Source organism: Eutrigla gurnardus (assembly GCF_963514095.1).
Source record: "Eutrigla gurnardus genome assembly, chromosome: 9".
In the NCBI taxonomy this organism is placed as follows: domain Eukaryota; kingdom Metazoa; phylum Chordata; class Actinopteri; order Perciformes; family Triglidae; genus Eutrigla; species Eutrigla gurnardus.
In genome coordinates, this window is record NC_139923.1 from 10,228,231 (window position 1) to 10,248,493 (window position 20,263).

Below are 20,263 nucleotides of genomic sequence, written 5' to 3' on the forward strand. Positions count from 1 at the left end.
TCCTCACTCACGTTTACCGTACATGTTACCGCACTGGTATTGTGTTGGTAGTATGACTACACTGCTGGTCCTACTTGAACATAATGTATATTTTGGGTTTGAGGCCCCCGTCAATCATGGGGTCAGTTACAGTCGGGTCCACTGCAAATTCCTTCTGAACAGTTAAAATGTATATGTTGGATTGAGAGTAGTGGTAACAATATAGAGTTTAGTTCTGGGGAAGTCATTCACTGAAGTCACTGAATCTGTAATTTTTTTTTAATTTTTTTATACAGGAGTCTTCATAGGCTACTTTATATCTTGATTTGTTCTCATGTTATCCTGACCATTCATAACCCTACATCTCTAATTTGGCGATGGGCCATAATGCAATTTCCAATTGATGCTTGTGTTTCAGTGTCTCCATTAAAAATAACAATAATAAAAAACGATAACAACCCTGCTCAGCCGGAATGTACCTCAGCTGCTGTTTTTTTTTCTTTTTTTTTTTCTTCCCCCGCTCAAAACAATCACATCCTGCCAGGAGCGCAGACGTAAATACGTTTTAGTAACTTTAACTTAAAAACGAGAAGTGGGTGTTTCGCCTTTAAGAGTTAAGAAACTTGAAACCTTGTTTGCGCAACAATCAGTGCAGCTCACAGCCGCCAAAGTGTCTAGACTAGCACATGATGGTAGTCAGCCAATGGCTCCACCGCTCTCCTCGGGGGCCCCGCGTGTGTGTGTGTGTGTGTGTGTGTGTGTGTGTGTGTGTGTGTGTGTGTGTGTGTGTGTGTGTGTGTGTGTGTGTGTGTCTGTGTGTGTGTGTGTCTGTGTGTGTGTGTGTGCGTGTGTGTGTGTGTGTGAGGAAGCAGGGGGCAGAAAAAAAGAAAAAGAGAGAAACGGGGAGAAAGAAAGGGATCCGGGCTGCAGTTTGGTTTAGATCTGAGTAGAGAAGCAGGAGCGCGATTCAGCCCCGGATTGTTCCTCTTCATGTAATTTCAACTCGCATGGATATTTTGTCGGGATTGTAAAACAAACAAAAAAAAAAAAAAGGCAAGAAAAAAAAGAAGTGCACTGACATCTCAAGAAGACGACAAGGATCCTGATTTCTAGCGCATTTTCTGGGGGATTAAATCGCTTCGAAGTACCTCATGCTCTCCGTGCCGGCGGAGAAAAGTCGACTCGAGCGTGTTAAAAGTCCGAGACAGTTTCAGGCATCGACTTTCCGTCGCGGGTTTGTAAGGCTGCTGGCTTTTGGATTATGCTTCTAAGTATATTATGTTATGTTATCATGTACTCTACCTTTTTTAACCGCTCGTAACAAACGCGTAAGCTGTCAATTCCGGAGCGATCCTGGATAGAGAGTCGCACTTCGAGCCGCTCGTCCGTTTCCACGATAATCGGCGAAATTTAATGCATTTTGACCGGAATGCGGCAGTGCGTTTATTGCGCGATCCTGTCGTTGTAAATGCAACAAAATCGCCCTCAGTCTAATGTTGCGTTGCTGGCCACCAAGGCTCGTCAGTTGGCTGTGCATGCGTTGCACGGCGTCTCGCAGACATTAATGTTTTGCAACGACCATAGGAGTATCTGTTATATTCGGAAAGCCGTGCAAGAGTAAAACCCTCATATAGATTTTCAAGTTGTCGTATGTTCAGGACGAAACGCTCAGGTCTTGTGCGGCGACTCTGGAGAAGCCGTTTAATCCCAGATACAGAAGGGGAAGATGGAAATGGCACAACTAGTGAGGGCTGTAGGGACGATCTGTTCGGAAACAACCCAGAGAAAATTCCCAAAAGGGAGCTCGCACCGATGACCCCTAGCGGGTCTCTTGTAGGGGACATAGGGGGTGTGTGCACCCGGAGCCCAGTGGAGAGCGGCGGCTGGGGGGTCACGTCGGACCAAGATGGGGGTGCAGTGTGCGTCCAGGAGCCGGGGAGCCCTCGCTCCGTGCAGGACAGAGAATACAGGACTGTGACGTGCTGCTTATTTAAAGACCGGGACCACACCGAGCTTAGGGGTCCAGAGACGGCTCAGGGTACCAGGGATCCGGGGTCGTGTCACTTCGTGCTGAGGAACCTTGGACCACGGGAGAGCGGCTCTCCTGAGGCGCAGGAGGCGATGCCACGCACGATGCTGGAGCAAGAACTGAAATCGGCCACATACTCCCTTTTGAAAAGGCTAAAGGAGAGGGCGCTGGATACCTTACTGGAGGCGGTGGAGTCCAGAGGAGGGATGCCCAGCGACTGTGTTATGGTTTCCCGGACTGAGCTGAGGTTGGGCGGCCATGTGGCATCCCCACAGCTGCTGGTGTGTAAACTGTACCGCTGGTCCGACCTCCAGCACCATGCCCAGCTCAAACCACTCTGTGAGTGTAAGAGCTTTGGGGCCTCGGACAGCCCATCAGTATGCTGCAACCCCTATCACTACAGCCGGCTCTGTGGGCCAGGTAAGGCATCTGGAGCGCCTCACACACTCAGCTAGATGCTCCATGAGCAGATACCCTTAAGGCATTTGGCTCTGTACTGTGTCCGGCATAGGTCTAATGAGCTTGTCTGTAACCACATTCATGTAGGTTACCACCTTTACTGTGTTACATAAACATACAATTAGAACCTGCAGACACAGCTTACCAATCCAGACGGTTTTGTCCATTTGCCAAATGATTATAACGAGAGCTGGAAAGGTCATATTGACAGTTACGTGGCAGAAATGAACTTTTGAAGATCGTAAAAGTGTCAAGGGCTTTGAAATATGCACCGAAAGTCTTTTCCTACCGTCATGTTTATTTGTTTGGTATTGTTTGGCTTTCTTTCATACAGAGAGATAGTGGAAGGCCAGCTATTTGATTACATGGTTAATGATTGCTCAAGTCATTCTTGTAGCAGGGTGAATAATAATAAAATCCTTTACAGCAGAGGCACATTTGACTAAACAAACTTGAGACAGTCTACTTTTTTTATGTTATTATGATGATATCTTGGTTAAGTTTAGTACTTTAAGGTAAATACAAAATAGTATGCAAAATATTGAATCATTTGTATATGTTTTAAATATTATAGCTGCATTTGAACAGTTTGGTGCAAAGCCAGAACATCACTCGCACTAGCCTGCGAAATCTGGATCTTTTGGTGAAGGAAACGGTTTGTTTGGACTGCTTCTGTCCTTGCAACTCTTCAAGCCTAAAGCCTTTAATTAATTCCTTACTAACATAACGTACATGACATCTTTAGTGTCTGAGTAAGTCTGCGCCGTCAGTGCGATTGTCAATACAGCCAGGGGGTTTTCGGTTCTTACAGTGTTATTGCCGTGTAGGCCGATCCATCAACAGTGCATGACATAGTATAGACGCACTCAGACGTTTGGACCTGGTGCCAGAGCTCAGTTTAGTTGTTGTGGTCGAGGATTGAGCGTTATTCTTCACAATCAATGAGCTATCTGCAGCAGAACCTCCCTGACCTATATTAAACAGATTTGAGTTTGGCAGGGGGCAAGCCTGTGATTTGGCGAACCTTAAAAGCTAGGCCACTCGACCCCACTGACTCCCGAGAGGGAGAGGGGCACATACCCCATATTGGGACTAAGGCTTGTAGTAGACATATCTCACATGCGCTCATGCGTGGCCCGATAGAGCTGGTATTTCTTTCATGCTATTCAAGAGGGGGGGGGGCTTTGAATCAAGACCTTAATCAGTTTTGTTTTTTTACATTGTTTGCAAATGGGGACGTAAGAAATATGGAATAATGCAAGAATAAGATTTAATACATGAAATAGATTTAATTGAAACAACATATGTTCATCCTTGTAAAACACAACTCACGAAAAGATGCCTAAAAACAAGTAATGCTAAAGCATTTGTCGACTATTGTTCAATCTACTTGAATTTGATTTTAGAATTATTGGAAAGTAAATGACTTCTCAGGTCTTCTGTAAGATTTGTTAAAGATTAAAAGCATGTATAATGTGTGGCAGAGAGCTTTGATTGAAGGGGGGGGGGGGGGGGGCTTTTTATTTTGCCATGCATTATACTTTTCAAATGAGATCAGTTTCAAGTTGCGCTTTAAAAGCCCTTTTGTCCTAAGGAGGTCCCCTCTTGCTATTTAGGTGAAGGAGTGGTGATAATATACAGTTTGCATACTACTGGCGCCAGACTGACTAGCTGTGTATCTGAGTGACTGAGTTCAGATCCCAGCAATTACTGCCGCCACTCTTAAAGGACCCGCTGCTATTATGCTTTTCTCCTTCCCCTTTTTCTCTGTAGGCGAGGTCACAATGTGCTCACAAAGTTTTCTTTCCTTTGTGCTTTTCCTTCTTGTGCAAGTTATTCTCTTAATTCCTCCTCCTTTCATTGGATTAAGTCAAGGAATACGTTGAAGTTAAAAAGCAGATTTACTCAAATTCATTAAATTAAGTCAAAGTAACCGTTAGTTAGTCTCTGGGTTTTTTTGTAACTACTGCTTCAGTTAAATAATTCATGCTGGAAAAAATAGAAATAGTCTTTTGTTTGATTTATGAGGTTTTTTATGAGCTTTTGCACAACTTAATTTAACTCTGTAATGCAGACACACAACTGTGAGAGTTGAGATGTAGTCTGGTGACTACTTTAAATGGAATTGAAAATGTTTTAATAGTTGAGTTATTATTTGTTGAAGCCTTTATGACGGCTTGCACATTGTTGTTAGCATGTTTCTTTTTGCTTTTATTAAAAACTGAAGACTATTACGTCACACAAAATACCATGTTGTCAACGATGTTTGGTTTCCTTTGAATTACTGGAATAGGAAACATTTAATTGGGATCTTGATGTATAAAGAAGCATGTAGACGTGTTACAAGGTGCATTTCACAGAGCAGCTTTGTCAGGCGCTCTATACCAGAGGCTTTTAACTTGATAACACACAATTATTTTCCTACACTATATTAGTCACTGTAACCAAACTAGGCTTAAAGGTCACATTTATCTTTTTAGACCCCAAAACAATTTAATTTGGATTCATCCAAATATGATTGTCTTATGTTAAGTCATTTTACAATAGGCATTGAATTGTATCTTCCTTTTTAAACTGCATTTCTTCCCTTTCTTTGCTTATTGACATGACTTTTCTGTGTTATAGAGTCACCCCCACCTCCTTATTCGAGGCTTTCCCCTAATGAAGAACACAAGCCACTGGGTGAGTGACACGGATGAGCCCTGTGGCACCTGAAGCTTTATATTACATCTTGACTTATTGTTTCACCGGAAGTCTGCTGTTAACAGTGATCCTCTGTGTTATGACTTGCAACCAGGTAGTTGTAAAACTGTAATTACTTGATTTATTCTTTTTTTCATTCATAATTACTGATATTAAGAGCCTGCAAATTGCAAAGGGCACAGTCTTTTGTTCAGGCTCTGGTTTGACAGGAAGAAAAAGGAATAAGGCAATGTGGAAAATTTTAATGACTCCAATTGGGCACAGTTACTGGCAAACTGCATAGTAGCTTTGAGACTAGACCTAGGCCAGCATGTGGCATGATGTCAGCATGCCAGCCAGAGCCAGTGTGGGTAGTATGGTGTGGGTAGTATGTTATGTGGGCTGTTGGGACTTTGGAGCCTGGCAGCTAGCTGGGGCTGCAAGCCTGAGTACAGCTGAGGTTTCTGGCGGCATTTGGAGGGATGTCATCAGGTAAAGCCTGTTAGTGAAGTTGCCAGGTTATCCACTATGGGATGAAGCACAATGCTGTGTTAATTGCATTGAATTTGAAAGGAAATAAGATGTTCTCGTTGAAACAAAGAAGTGAACCGAGGTAGTCATTGCATCTCGTGTGCTGATGGTTAATTAGGGATCAGACTAGCACCAGATGAATAATTTCCGTTTCCTTCCCCACAGATCTGTCAGACTCCGCTTTGTCTTACACTGAAACTGAGGCAGCCAGCTCACCAAATATCACACCAGGGGATTTCTCAGGTGGGTGTGTTTCTCCAACTGTCGCCAGTCTCCAAATAAGGAGTTCATATCCGAAATGTCTTGTAGTGATTTTAGAAATTAATGATTACCAGAAGTTTATCATCCCAGAGGAGCCGCTCGGTACGTATTGAAGTAATTTGTCCAACAAGTTAATGTGTTTTTCTGTTGTGATGTGCGTTTTGTGAGAGTAGGGGGTCATTCTTTTTGGGGTTGGCACAGTAGTACTATACAGTACTGTATAGATTTGGGTGGTCAAATGCTGAAGTGTGGTTTCATATAGTGTGCATGGAAGTGAGTATGGTTCAAATCGTTTATTGACATTCATCAGATATTAATACTAAAGTAATTTTTTAAACTTGATTCTGGATATGCGTGTGTGCGTGTGTGTGTGTGTGTGTGTGTGTGTGTGTGAGGAGCAGCAGTTTGAAGAAGTAGGGCTCGTAAAGTGACACATTAACTAGCTTGAATAAAGAGTGACTATATTTCTATAGAAATATAACTTGAAAAGAGCAACCACTTAATGTGCTGTGTGAAAATATTACATATAGTGCTCTCTTTGATTAAAACTGATGATCGTGGTAAGAATCATTAATACATGGTTTATGGGCATTGCTTTTTCCCCTGCAGTACGATTAAAGTGGTTAGATTGAGTAATAAAGCACATGAGACATTCATTTGTAAATGAGATATACATACTCCCTTGCTGTTGTGTTTGCTTGTCTGTGCATATACCTTTAAATCAGAATAATACAATCTATGAATCGCCGTGTTATCACCCATCATAAATCGCACGCAAGTTCAGTGCTGCATTGTCCTGAAATGGTTCAAAATGAACTAAAACCAAAATAAACGGGAGGTATAATTCTTTCAGAGTGTGCTTTAACAGCTCAGCACTCTACTCTGTATGGCTTTTGAATGTATCTGGGTAAATATGCAAACTCATGAAGGTAATATCTTTTTGATGTTGCACTTTATTCCTTCTCATTAAGGACCATTACGAACAGTTGGAGCTTTAAAGATAAAGGTTTCATTGTGAGTGGTGCAGAGGTTCAGTGGGGCGTGTGCGTTGGCCTCAGAGCTGGCCTCCCCTCCTCTGTTTTTCTTTCAGAAATATTTGAGTGGGATCAAACTGTAATAAGATCCAAGCTCGCTCAGAAACACACGCACACACACACACAAGCGCACATAGCTGTGCACATGCATGTGCGCAGACACTCACACGTACAACTCTATCAAGCCTGGCTGTTAGTGGGCTGCAGGGAGGGGTGGGATCAGGGGAATGGAGTTGCTCCTGTGAATGGGCCCACACCAAAGGAAGCGAGTAGAAACAGTCCTGTCCTTTGATTTGAAATGAAACACTCCTTTCTCATAGTATAGAGTACGCATGTCTCCCCCCTCCATACCAGCTCCACAGCCAGCATGCACAGTCCCGTGTGGATGGGGGAGTCAGAGCCCTCACTTTGGGGCTCGCAGGGAACAGCATTTCCTGTTCACAGGTCTGCCATGGCTCAGAGGCCTGGACACTGAGCAGTTGACATGGCTACCTGGCAGTGAAGTATTCAGTCAGCGAGGGCCCCCTCCTCCCCGGTACACATGCTGTCACCACCTCAGCATGGCCCGGCGACACTCCCTGAGTCAACAAATGAGGGGCTTGTCAGAGCGCGCACCACAATTCCTCAGAGACTGTGGTGAGAAGGGAGTATCTAGACACGCGAGGCTTTGGTTTCTTCCAACTGTGTTGCTGCGTGTACAGGCCGGGCCGGATCCCGCTGCATTGGCCTTGACACGCTCTGCAGCTTGGACTTGGGAAGGAGAATGACCAGTGCTCTGCAGGGTGGTTCTTTTTACATGCTGTGAGCTAAACTGTGTAGCCAGTTTGTCTCTGATCATCATATTACATTTGGACTCCATGTTGGTTTTAGATACAGAAGAGTGTCCTTGTCGAGTGTAACAAGGACTTTGTGTACTTGATGTATTTATTCATTGGCATCATTAGCATCTTGTTGGAGAAGCAGAAGTATTTGCTGAGCATATTCCCTCATAGAACCGAGAGCCTGAAGGCATCCTTATAAAGCCCACTTAGTTCTGCTTTAACACGCAGGCATGTAATGCATATTGTCAAGTTATCCTGCGTTGAACATGTCGTTGACCTGGAGATGACTTGCTCTGTGAATCCCCCTGTAACCAGAGTTGTATGGGATCCAGACTCCACCTCTCACGCAGGAGCAAGTAAACCTCTTAAAAAGCAAGACTGGGGGGGCACTCGTAGACGGGTAGGGTGTAGTCAAATAATCATCCACACTTTGCAGCCCAGGGCTACAGAAATACGGAGCAGTCTCCTACATCACACAATCGCAGAGAAACCGATCGGAACTGGTTGGTTTGGTAGATAAGCTTGTTCTTCCACATCAAGCAATATTCTGAACATATTCACTGGAGTCAGACGGAGGAAAGTAATTCTCCGTCTGCTTTCGATCATTGAGTTACTGTGCAATATTTCTTTAAATCAATATACCCGTCGTACATCCAGTTACTGTGTGGTCACAGACATTCGAACCGTTGGCAGTGTTTTATTTAAACGTAGCTGTGTGGGAGACGGAGCCCCACCAGGCACTCTGTGATCTCTGTTTACGTCATGAGCGCACCCAGCTCGCATACACAGTATACCTTAGTGCTGTGTGTGTGAGGGAATGCGCCTTTGCTGGTGCTGCCCTCCCAGTCTGCCCGCACACCTGTTTCCTCACTGCCTGGGCCTCGTCGTGTGGCCCTCAGAGTGAAGGCCTTTGATGCAGAGCTCATTGCTTCCTGTATGACTGTGCGAGGGGGCGTTTTCTCCCTGTACATTAACTTTATTATGTCAATCACATTGTCTGGGACTTTGGGGGCTCTTTATGTTTGTAACTCCTTAGTTATAATGCTGTGAGGAGGTGTTTCTCTGCGTTACTAATTTCCATCATTGAATACTTGGTATTTTTATGTGTCACTGTGTGTCATGATTGCCATATTAATACTGTTTATGTACAATTTCATGATGCAGGCCTTCCCTCTGTGCCCAGTTTAGACCATTGTAAGATCATGGTCAAGTCATCAGAGAATGTGTCCTCAGTCAACCCGGTGGCATTTGTCAGCATAACGCTGCATGTGCAGACTTCTGTGGGTGTGAGTTGAGCTCACAGATGTGAATGGAAGGGGCTCCCTCAGATTTCCTGGGTCAGGTGACTAAAAGACATGCGGAGCGACCTAAGTCATTGTCCTTTTGTTTTAGTTCCCCCCTCTTTTTCTTTCCCTTCCTGAGAGTGTAGGAAAGTTGGACCGGGAGGAGTGGAAAGATTGAAAGTTGTTAGACACGGATTATGCGGGCTGCTGTTGTGCTTAGTGGAGGGAAGAGGGCATCAGCAGGTAGCCATGGTTCCCACACAGTAATCATACAGTGCTTTCCTCCATCTGCATGCCTGTCTCTGGAGGACAGGCCAGCCTCTCTGCATGTCTCATCTGCAGGCAAGCACTGTGTCAGGTACACTCTGGTATTGAATGATTCCTCCAGGCAGAACGAGGCAGTTCGTAGATAGATGGGATGGGCCTCGTGTGAGTCATGCAACAGATTGCTCAAGGAAATTATAGTGTACAATGTGTAGGTGCTTGGACCAGGAAAAGGCATCTGTATAGCTTTTGTTTATATAATTTCTAATTCCTCATACAAGTGCAGATACATACTGACATACACTCACACACTGGAATGAGCTAATTAAACTGTGCAGACAATATTAACAGCCTGCCTGTCTGTGTCAGGGAGAGGCCAGCACCAAGCATCAAACTCTGTCTGTCTGACAGTGAAAGTGCATGGAGTAATTAGACAGGGCTGAGATGGTTCTTTTATTCAAAGTAGATCAGACTTGACCTGCACTTGTTGATGACTTGAAGGTGTCTGATTACTCTATGCATCTGAAAAGGTATAGGATCGATTGCACCTGACCTGTATGGGTTTTTCTTCATTAGATCATCTATTCGGATCATTGCAGTGGTGTTGGTACTTTAAAATGTAGTGAGTTGGGTACGTACAGTATTCCTTCTCTGCTGTGCAGACGTCTAGCTGTCCAGCTGACACAGAGGCATGGTCTGAGGAGTGACAACTGTATCAACATGTTAGCGATGTTCCCCTCTCCACCTCGAGGTATGATCCCCCCGCTCCATCCCACAGACCCCAGAGTGATGCAGCTCGGGCTCGTCTCCCCCTGCAGCCTGGCACATGGCCTCAGGTTTCCACCGCAGCCCTGAGCCTTCCCAGCGCCTGGCCGCCCACACTCCCTCAGGAGCCCCAATGCTCCAGGATACGGGATGTGGAAATAATGTGACTCGAGTGCTTCCACCCTGCCTCCCGAAATCAGGTTTTGCGGATTGTTTATTTGAGGGGAAGGAGGCCTCAGACAAACATCCTGTTTTAAAAAGCTGCCTGGGTTTTGTAGCAGTGCGGGGCGGTGAATTGCCCCTTTGACAGCGGGGGGAGACTGAGGAATGTTGAAGAGAAGGCCAGCATCTCGGGGGACGTGAGGGGGCTCTCCTCACCCATTCGTTATGTCCAGTTTGCAGAGTCCATTTTTAAGGTGGGGGCGGAGGGTTGTAGCTATACATCCTGAAGGGTCTTGTGCTCTATTCTCTGTGTAGTGGTGTAGAGCCTGTACCCACAGTCCTCGTCTCAAGTATCCGTTCCTGTCCTGGGAGGCTGGCTTCCGTTTCCCCTTACGTAACACGCAGTCACATAGAAAAGGAGCCATTGATAAGAGCGATAAGGCCATTTTTCATTTTCCCTTTCTCAGCATTGTTAGACTGTGTTGTGTCAGAAGTCCACTTTCAACTTGTTCTCTCAGGGGTTATGACATTGAGGATCGGCAGATTCCTCTGTGACCTAACGACGATATGCATGCTTGTTGTTGTGTATGGAAGGGTGTTGCATGTTTGCATTTGTTTGATTGCACTGTAGTTTGTTTCCCATCTGTCAGATTGCTACAAGATCTTCTTGCCAGTAGATTAGGATCTTTTACTTTTTGTTTTTTCCAGCTTTTAAAAATAGCCTTTCTGTTGGTTCACATTGAGCTACTTTTTACCATCATAAATTGCCACATTGGTTTGAGATTTCTTAACACAAACTTTGCTCCAAGAGTTGATTCTCAGCGTGAACTTGAAACGCGGGTCGTAGACGTGGTGAGGTAATGTGACCTCTACGTGCAGAGTGAAAGCCATGCTAATCTAAAGCAGTCCTTGAAGAAGCCTGAAACCCCTCACATGTCAACAGAAACTAGCCTGCTGGGCTTAGTATTTATCTGTCTCTGCTTGGCAAGCCAGAGTGGTGCCAGTGCTGCTGGGTGTTTGACTAACTTCTGAAGGGCTCACAGATTAAGATACATCTATGGCCTCATACCTGCCTATGAGTCTCGGCCCACAGTGCCGTGTTTGTCATCTGAATTTACGGTGAATTCTGGTCAGGACAAGGTGGACCGTGTTCCATTTAAGGCCTTACCACACAGATAGAAAGTACAGTCTGTAGAAATAACAGAAGGTGTGCTCAGGCTATAATTTGTGCCCCATATTCTACCTTAGCAAACAAAGTGAGTGAGCTAATCTTGTCGTGTGTTCAGGGAGGGCTGCTGTTACCATCTTCCTTCACGCCACAGCGCAGCACCAGCCTCCACCAATAGCTCCATTCATTCAGCTCAGGGCAAAGGGTTACAGCAACAAATAAAGAGCGTGCAATGCCATTAAAAATGCATGGAATGTCCAACTGTTAGTTTACTGTTTTAGTGTGCCTCCTTTCAAGGCTGAGAGGGGGAACAATACTCCATTTGAGTTGGCCACTGTAAATGTGCTAGCCTTGCAACGCCTGGCAAGCAGTAGTGAAGGAGGTGCCAGTTGTAGATGCTGTTTTTATTTTCTGACCATTTTACCCACAATTATAAATCCAGACACTGGCCTTGGCCGGCTATGATTTAGGCCTGTGGTCTGATTGCTGGCGAAAATAGATTTAAGATTTTTTTTTTCCCTTCCTCCCCAGAGGAGCATTGACAGTTGTGCCTGAACCTATGGCTGTCAGTATTTTTAAAACTCAGAATAGCCAGCGCATTCTTTGAGCCTCCAGAATGCTGTGTGTGGATTAACTGTAGGGGCCCATGTCATTCGACATCTCTACACAAACCTTTTACAGCTGAAGGGAGAGGATAGGAGCTCATTGTTGATGCGTTGCAGGGCCCGGGTCATTTTCTCTCTGCTGCACATATATAAACGGACGAGACAGAGTCTTCACATTTTTTTCTCTTCCCTTATCGTGAACCTGATCTCCTGGAGCTACGTCTTCATTCCACTCCCTTGTCCTAACATGGGGCCAAGAACGATAGACATCATTCAGAGGCTTTGATCTCGTTCCCGAAAGATGATGTCTTTAAATCTGAGCAGAAAACCTTTATTTTGAATGATGGTCTAGCAAAACCCCCCTGATAATATAATGTGTACAGTGGCTTAGTGCCCTGTTATGACCAATGTATGGTTTCATGAGCAACTATGTACCTCTTCATGCTTTAACCAAAGCACAACTTGACGAGGCAAAAAAAAAGTTTTTGCAAGTAGTAGTTATTACAAGTCACAAACATGCTTATTTGAAAATACTTATTAAATATCTTCCCTGGGGAAGATTGTACTTCCTTTTGTTTTTCTTATCTTTTATTTGTGTCCGTTTGTGAAGTCTTGGCCGTGTGGCTCCGTACGTGCAGTCAGGCTGTCGCATTTCAGGGTACGGTTTAGATTAGAGGTCTGGCTGTAGCTTCCCCCTCTTCCCCTCTCTCTGACTGCCAGCACATAATTTACTTAATGAAATCCTGCCATTCCCTTTAGCTTCAAGATTTTTTGCAGATGTTGACAGGGAAGGACTTTGTGAATTATTGGAAATGTTCACTCCTGCATTTTTAATGAATGTCTTGCTTGTTGTGAACGGGCTGACTTGTCGGGGATGGGGGGGGGGGACGGTTTGTCTTTGTTTGGGGAGCTGGTGTCTGGATGCCCGTGCTGGAGCAGTATGAGTTACAGCCCAGCAAGTGTTGTGATTGAAACAGAAACTCTGGTGCCACATTATTCTGACAGAACACATTCTCCTCACAGACTCTGATGCACTGGGCCGATCAATAGGAAACCATTGTTTGAACGGCATTATAGCTGGTTCACCTCCAAGCCCGGTGGAAACCCAATACCTACCTTTCGCCTTAAATTAGTCCCACTAATATAACTCGTAATAATAGAGTTCCTTGTTATTGTTCATTTGAAACAAAGTGTTCAACATAGCTTAGTTTAGTTTATAGGCCGAGTCAGTTTCCTCCTTCAGTATAGGGTCTTGATTTTCGACTGAAGAAAAGCATTAATCAAATAGAAGTGTCAGAACACACAGGCAACACTCCCTCCCTCGTGTCACGTGTGCTGTGGTGAGAATATTTCACCGAAGAAGACTCTTAAAAGTAGAAAGAAAGCTACCTTCTTGCTGCACCCCCACCCCCCACAGTCCTAACCAGAGTAGGAAGTTAGGAGGTACAGTGAGGGGAGGGGGGGGGGGGGGAGTTCAGGAATGTGCAGGGTCTCCTCTACTCAAACTCCAGCCCTCTTGGCTCAAACCTCCCTCACACACGCTCACAAACAAACACACCGACACATACACTCACGCACACACAAACAGATAGGTTGTACGAGGAGGTGAAAGGGCACCGCCACCCAGCAGGATGCTCACTGAGTGTTTTGCTTTCAGCGCGCTCTCTCTCTCTCAGTGCTCTCAGACTTCGCTCGCCTTTAACGCCGTCTGCAGATATGACATTTTACAAACATTCCCCACAGTTTTCACAGAGCTTTTACATGCCCTGAAGGACTCTCCATCGGCCTCGCTTGCATCACCGCCATCACTTGTGCTCTGTGTCTCTGACACATTGCAGAGCTTTTGGAGGAAACTCTGAGGAAATGAGCAGCACATTCTCTTCCCCTAAACAAGGAAAAAAAAAAGGAAAATAGTGGTCTCTTACTCACGCGCCCAGACGGCTCCTCCATATTAGCCTCCTTAGCTTCCTGTGCTTTTTACACCCTCTGTTGTTTATTGATTTAATTTATGGATTCTGTTAGTTATCTGCTATCAAGGGTACAGCACTTTTCCTTCCTCATGGGGTCATCCCGAAACGGAGGGAAAGTTGAGAGGAAGTAGATGACAATGTAAAGCATTCCCATTGTGACCAGCCAGGCTTGGTGACTGGATTCAGTTTCTCCAGCCCCCACAGTGTATTCTCCCAGCACGTATCTCTCTCCCTCTCTCTCTATCTTTCTATCTCTCTCTCTCTCCCTCTCTCTCTCTCGGCAGAGAAAGGCCAGACCTCGGGGAGAAAAATCCATAGACATATAAGAGCAGCTCCAGTTAGCGTGTCTGTCTGATAAAGCCGACTTTGATGGTAGCGATAGCCCAGACGCCAGCCTAAATGTGGCCTGCTCAAGGGCTGCTCGGCCTGTAGGAACCATTGTCTATAGAATTAAATCCATACCATACTCTGAACAGGAGGAGGCTTTAGCTTTAGCTTTACTTTGGTGTTTTAGTTGTAAAATAAAGTTAAATCAGACTAATTAGGGGGGGGGGGTGCACAGGAATGCACAAAGAAAATAATTTGTCCTAAATTTTCACACACACAACCACAGTGTACACACACACACACACACACACACACACACACACACAGTCCTCATGCCCCCCACACCACCACCAAGCCCCCGGCCTATCAGTTCATTGGTAGAGTCTAATAGCTGGATGGGGAATCTAATCCTTGGCACAGGATGAGAGACTGCCCCCCCCTCCTCTCCTCCCCTCTACTGCACTGCTTAAAGGGACTCGCAACAGTGTTTTTCTTTTTTCTTCCTGCACGGCAAAGTTAGTTGCAGCAATGCGTTCGCCTGTGCACCCTGCTCTGGATCAGGAGAGATGAAGTATAATGGAGGTGGCCCCGGAGCTTCGTGGGGAGATGTTAGCACGGAGGGGAAGCTGTTGTTTGTCTGCCTGTCCCTGACACTCGGCCTCCCATTCATCTCACTCCAAGGCTGCGGAGCTGTGTTTACCCCGGGGCAGCTCTTTTCTGCTCTTCCCTCTGCCCCCCCGCCCCCCCCTTCTTTTCATGCTGCCTTTAAAAGCATTACTGGATGATCATCAAGGATTGCCATTGAAACTTTCAAGCCCCCATTTTTGTGTACTTAGTTGTAAGTATCCTGACTCGCATCTGAGTGCAAGGAATTCTTAGGAAAGCAATGTGCTTTTTTTCCCCATATGTGAACCTGTGGAAAAGGCTTAGGTGAGTTGAGTTTATCATAGGCATGATGGATGATTTAATAGCGACAATCATGCTCAGTATTTGCTGTTTGTTTATATCTGTGGTGAGTAAAGATGGAAATGCCTTTGCATGTGCTTGTAGCTCGCGTGCCATCTGTGGTATAGACAGTTTTAGTCACTAGTTCCTTTTCAGATTAAGATTTTACATGCAAAATATATGAAGATCCAATAATACACAATGCACCGTTATAGATTAAACCTCAACAATGCAAAAAAAAGTTCAAATTATCGCCACCTCCACAAACTAAATCATTAAAAAGCTGAAAAAGTAATTAAACATGAATGCATCAATAATATTGATCCAAATAACATCATAGTACACATAGTAACACACTTGGTGAATAAAATCTTTCTGAATTATGAATAATACCTTTCCTTTTATCGTTAAAATACATTTGCCAATACTACTTGCATACCTATACTTGAGTCACGTTTTCATCGCATGATTTTTCACTGAAGTGAAGGATCTGAATTCTTCGATGATCATCATGCGCTCTCATTTTCAAGCCAAATAATAATCTATAAATCGATACCTGCAGCCGATGTTTCATTCATTTTTGCAGACACATGAGCATGTGTCACTGTTTCCTTTCTAAGTTCCAGCAAACTGATATGTGTGTTTGTTATCAGACCTGATGTCCTGTGTTTGATAGTCTGAATTCCTCCAATCAGGCAGACCACAGGGAAACAGACAAATCAATGTTTTCACATGGTTTCCATGGAGCTCATGCCTTGTTATGGAAATCACACAAATGCTTTCTGTAGCTGTGGAAGTGTTGGTGAAATATCTCCAATCTGTTTGCTGTGTGACTATACCCAAGACATGCAGTACGTGCAGATACAGGCATCCAAGGTTACTTTTTGATTTTCTAAAAGTGCGAGCGGGCTTGTTGCATTTTGAGTGTCGTAATCTGTTTACTTATTTCTTGATGCTTAAGGGAAAGCCACACAGAGACTTATCGTCACTTACTTATCACGTTGCTAGAACGCTGGCAGCTGCTTTATTCCATGTATTTCCTGTTGGCCAAGGAACATTAAGTAGACCAAACAGCTTCCACCGATCCATGTATCTCCACTTTTCTTTTTCCGGCACTCTGAGATGGGTTGTGTAAGGCATCACAGTTGATTAACTCCTTCGCGTGTTCAAAGCTTCGCCCCTTGCAGCGGGAACAGGAAGTGCAGCGGCCACTGTGGCGGCGTCCATTGACTCTGAGACTGACACTAAGAGGAGAGGCTTTTGAGAATAAAATAACAATAATAACATACGCTACTATTCTAATGGGTAAACGAAGCTGTTAAAAGGTGGCAGGGTTAAATGGATGCAGAGCACCAGTAATTGCTCCCAGCCCGTCATGGCTCCGCCCCCCCGCCAGCAGGCCCTCTGAACATGGAGTCACAGGGAGTTGGGTGTCTTTGCTGTGGTCGGAAGCAGGGAAGACACACGCCCTCCGTTTACTGCCTTATATCTGACTTTTAGGTTTGGTCATATAATAATAATAATTAAAGCTCGCTTCATGCTCTCTTGTATCAATTTGGAAAAAGGTACATAAACATTTACAGACTCATGCAAACATGGCTGAAGCAACGAGGCTTCCTTAAAAATGAGCATTTGAAGAAGGGCAGGCAGAAGGAAGGTCAGCTCTGGAGTGGAGGCCCTAGTTGGCGGTGGCGGTATTGTCCAAACAGCCTGCTGATTGGTGATAGCATTGCTCTGTTCTTCTCTCAGAGCCTTCACCTCTGCACCCCCCGCCAGGACAAAAACACACTGGCTGACTTTCTTCCCATCCAAGCAGATACATGTGCGCACAGGCACACGTAGACGCTTAACACAACAGAGCGACAGGAAAAGGCCTGGCTCGCTGTGTGCTCATTGTCTTCCCTCAGGCTTCACATTTGATACATTTCTAACCTTTGTCCTGCTCGCTCCTCTTCCTGGTCCTCACAGTTTTACTGGCTACCTTCGTTCCAGGCTACGTGTAAAAAGAAAAACTAGACACTGTTGACCAAATTGCTTTTGCCTTTTGCACCTCTTAAAGGAAGGAGACGGTAGCCATTTGGTCTTTTGTGTGCTTGTGTGCACGGTTTCAAAGTGAGTTTACCTTGATGTGTGGGCTCCATTTGATTTGAGACAATAGAGGGCCATAAACAAGTTGGGGCTGAGTTCTTTGTGTGGCCCGAGCCGCGCTGAAGTAAAAAGCTGAGCTCAGAGTGGAGGAGCTGGAGTGTGGAATTCACTAATGGCACATGCATGTTGGGGCCCCTGAAGAGAGGGGGTCATTTCAGCCATCAGTGTGTGCGCAAACACACAGAGAGCCTGTCTGCAGCTCCCCCACACATCCCCGCTCACTCACTCCTCCCCTCCTCCGCAACCCGGAGAGCCTTAAACCAGCAGGCGTTTTGTCTGTGCAAGTCTGGTCAACGTTTTTGCTATTCTTTGTATTAACTTTACTAGTGTGGGTCACTCACCAAAAAGGGTTGGTTGGGTGGGAGGTGAGCGAGGCATTTTGTTGCTGTGCGGGTCTGCGATGCTCCACCTTAAAGGCGTTTGTTAATGGGGCGGGCGGTCATTAAGCCCTGAGAGCAGAGAGGCTGAAAGGAATGAGGCCACAGGCCCAGGCTTTAAATCCTCTGTGCCAATAGACTCTCTGAAGCAAAATAATGGCATCACTCTGTGTGTGAGTTAATGGGAGCTGATAGCATGAAGGCTGGGGGGTCAGCGGGTCACGGGCTTGTGCTAAGTTGTCAGGGAGCTGAATGCCGTCCCTGGGCCCACAGCAGGGGGAAGAGCTGGGTGGAGGGGGAGGGGGACCCCCTGCCTGGCCCTCTCCCGTCACCCCCACTCTTGTGGAATGTGAGGAAGACGAGGGATGAGGAGAAACAGGCATCCTCATTCCCGAGAAGTAAAGGGTGAGACGGAAAGAGACGGATGTGAGCTCATGGGGCTTTTCTGTGTTTTTTCTTCCTCTTCCACCAGCCCCTTTCTCCCCGTACCGTGGCTTTTTATGAGCAATATAACTGTATGACAGCTATGAGCAGCGTGGCCCGAAGCAGCCTCTGAAAGTAGTTGACAGTGCCGTGTGTCTGTTCACTATGGTGAAGATAGAAGTCCACCTAGGGAGCCGTAACTCACTGTGGAGTGCTGAGGGCTGTCACTGGAAGGAGTTCACAGACTGCAGCCATGAAAACTGAATTAACAAGCTGATTTACTGGACAGAGATGTTTGGGAATGACGTGCCAACTTTGCTTCGCTGTAAAAAAAAAAAAGAAGAAGAAGAAGAAAGTGTCTTGTTTATTAAAATGTGCGCAAGCAAAACAGTGACTTCAAAAGTTGACTTTTTATCCAGACCCGGCGCTGAAGGAGGAACTTATTTGTCAATTTCTAGTCGAAACATTGAGCGTAATCCTAAATTACTTTTCATAAACACAATCTGTTTTGAAAGAGCATGTGAGGAGCGCTGACTGCTGGGTGGTCAGTGTTTAAACATGACAGTGCCCTCTTGAGGCAGAGGAGGAAACTGCAGGTCTTCAGTTGGACTGACCTCACTACACTCTCCACCCCCAGGATATGTATAGTAGCGTGTGTGTGTGTGTGTGTGTGTGTGTGTTGGACGGATGTGAATGCAGTGGTATTTATACAAGGCTTAGATTTCAATACAGTGCCTCCTTCAGTATTTATAGTGTGGCCATCTGCTCCGAACAATAAAAAGAGATAGTTAATCCCCTAAAACTTCAGCCTTCCTTTTTACTAGGCCTGTTTGCTTGCTTTTGTTTATGTTTTGTTTAATGACTGTCCCTGTGTGTCTCTTCTAGATGCCAGTATGTCGCCTGATGCCCCCAAGCAGAGCCACTGGTGTAACGTGGCGTACTGGGAGCACCGCACACGCGTGGGTCGCCTCTACACAGTGTACGAGCACTCAGTCAGCATCTTCTATGATCTACCTCAGGGCACGGGCTTCTGCCTGGGCCAGCTCAACCTGGAGCACCGCAGCAGCACAGTTCAGCGCACGCGAGGAAAAATCGGCTACGGCATCCTCCTCAGCAAAGAGCCGGACGGCGTTTGGGCGTATAATCGCAGCGAGCACCCCATATTTGTCAACTCCCCGACCCTGGACGTGCCGAACAGCAGAACTCTGGTGGTGCGAAAGGTGATGCCAGGCTACTCCATCAAGTTGTTTGACTATGAGCGTTCGAGCCTCCTGAGGCACACCACAGAGGCCGACCTCTTGGACGGACCCTATGACCCCAACAGTGTGCGCATCAGCTTTGCTAAGGGCTGGGGCCCCTGCTACTCGAGACAGTTCATCACCTCCTGCCCCTGCTGGCTGGAGATCCTCCTCAACAACCATAGATAACACAGACGGACCCCACAAACTATCCCAAATATCATCTACCTAGATTTAATATAAAGTTTTATATATTATATGAAATATATATTATACTTGTAAATACGGAGTCATTTTTACAATGTAATTATTTATGTATGGTGCAATGTGTATATGGACAAGAGGAAAAAAACGGAAAATGCACTTTGGCTTATATATATTATATATATAAATATATATATATGAATATATATAAAGATAAAGAATCTTTCAATACCAACTTGAGAAATTATACAGCAAAATTAGGATGAGCCTGGATTTGGTGTATAGTTTTTATATACTATTAATATCCAGACAAAAAGCTAACACCATTCACACATTGATAATAAAGTATTCGCATAATAATTCTTTGTTTGGTCTGCATCATTAGTTCTTTGTCGACGACGCTTTCAATATTTCTCTCTGATTTATTTTCATGATATCTTAGCAAGTGTGTTGATATCCGTAGTAGAGTTAACCCTACCTGTTGTGATCTGTCTAAAACACCAACCATCACACATCTTGGCCGACCACCATGTATGATACACACTGAAATAAGGTGTACTTGTGTGGCATTTGACGTTAAGGCCAGGG

General features: G+C 45.3%; 1 protein-coding gene across 1 annotated transcript; it reads left to right on the plus strand.

Annotated features, from left to right (window-relative positions):
• The first annotated feature begins 823 nt into the window (after nucleotides 1–823).
• smad6b (SMAD family member 6b) lies at nucleotides 824–20,035 on the plus strand. The gene is made up of 4 exons (XM_084017441.1): nucleotides 824–2,428; nucleotides 5,093–5,149; nucleotides 5,846–5,923; nucleotides 19,119–20,035. Exons 1-4 carry the CDS (start codon nucleotides 1,630–1,632, stop codon nucleotides 19,658–19,660), a joined length of 1,476 nt encoding a protein of 491 aa, XP_083873567.1. The 5' UTR covers nucleotides 824–1,629; the 3' UTR covers nucleotides 19,661–20,035.
• The last annotated feature ends 228 nt before the right edge of the window (nucleotides 20,036–20,263 follow it).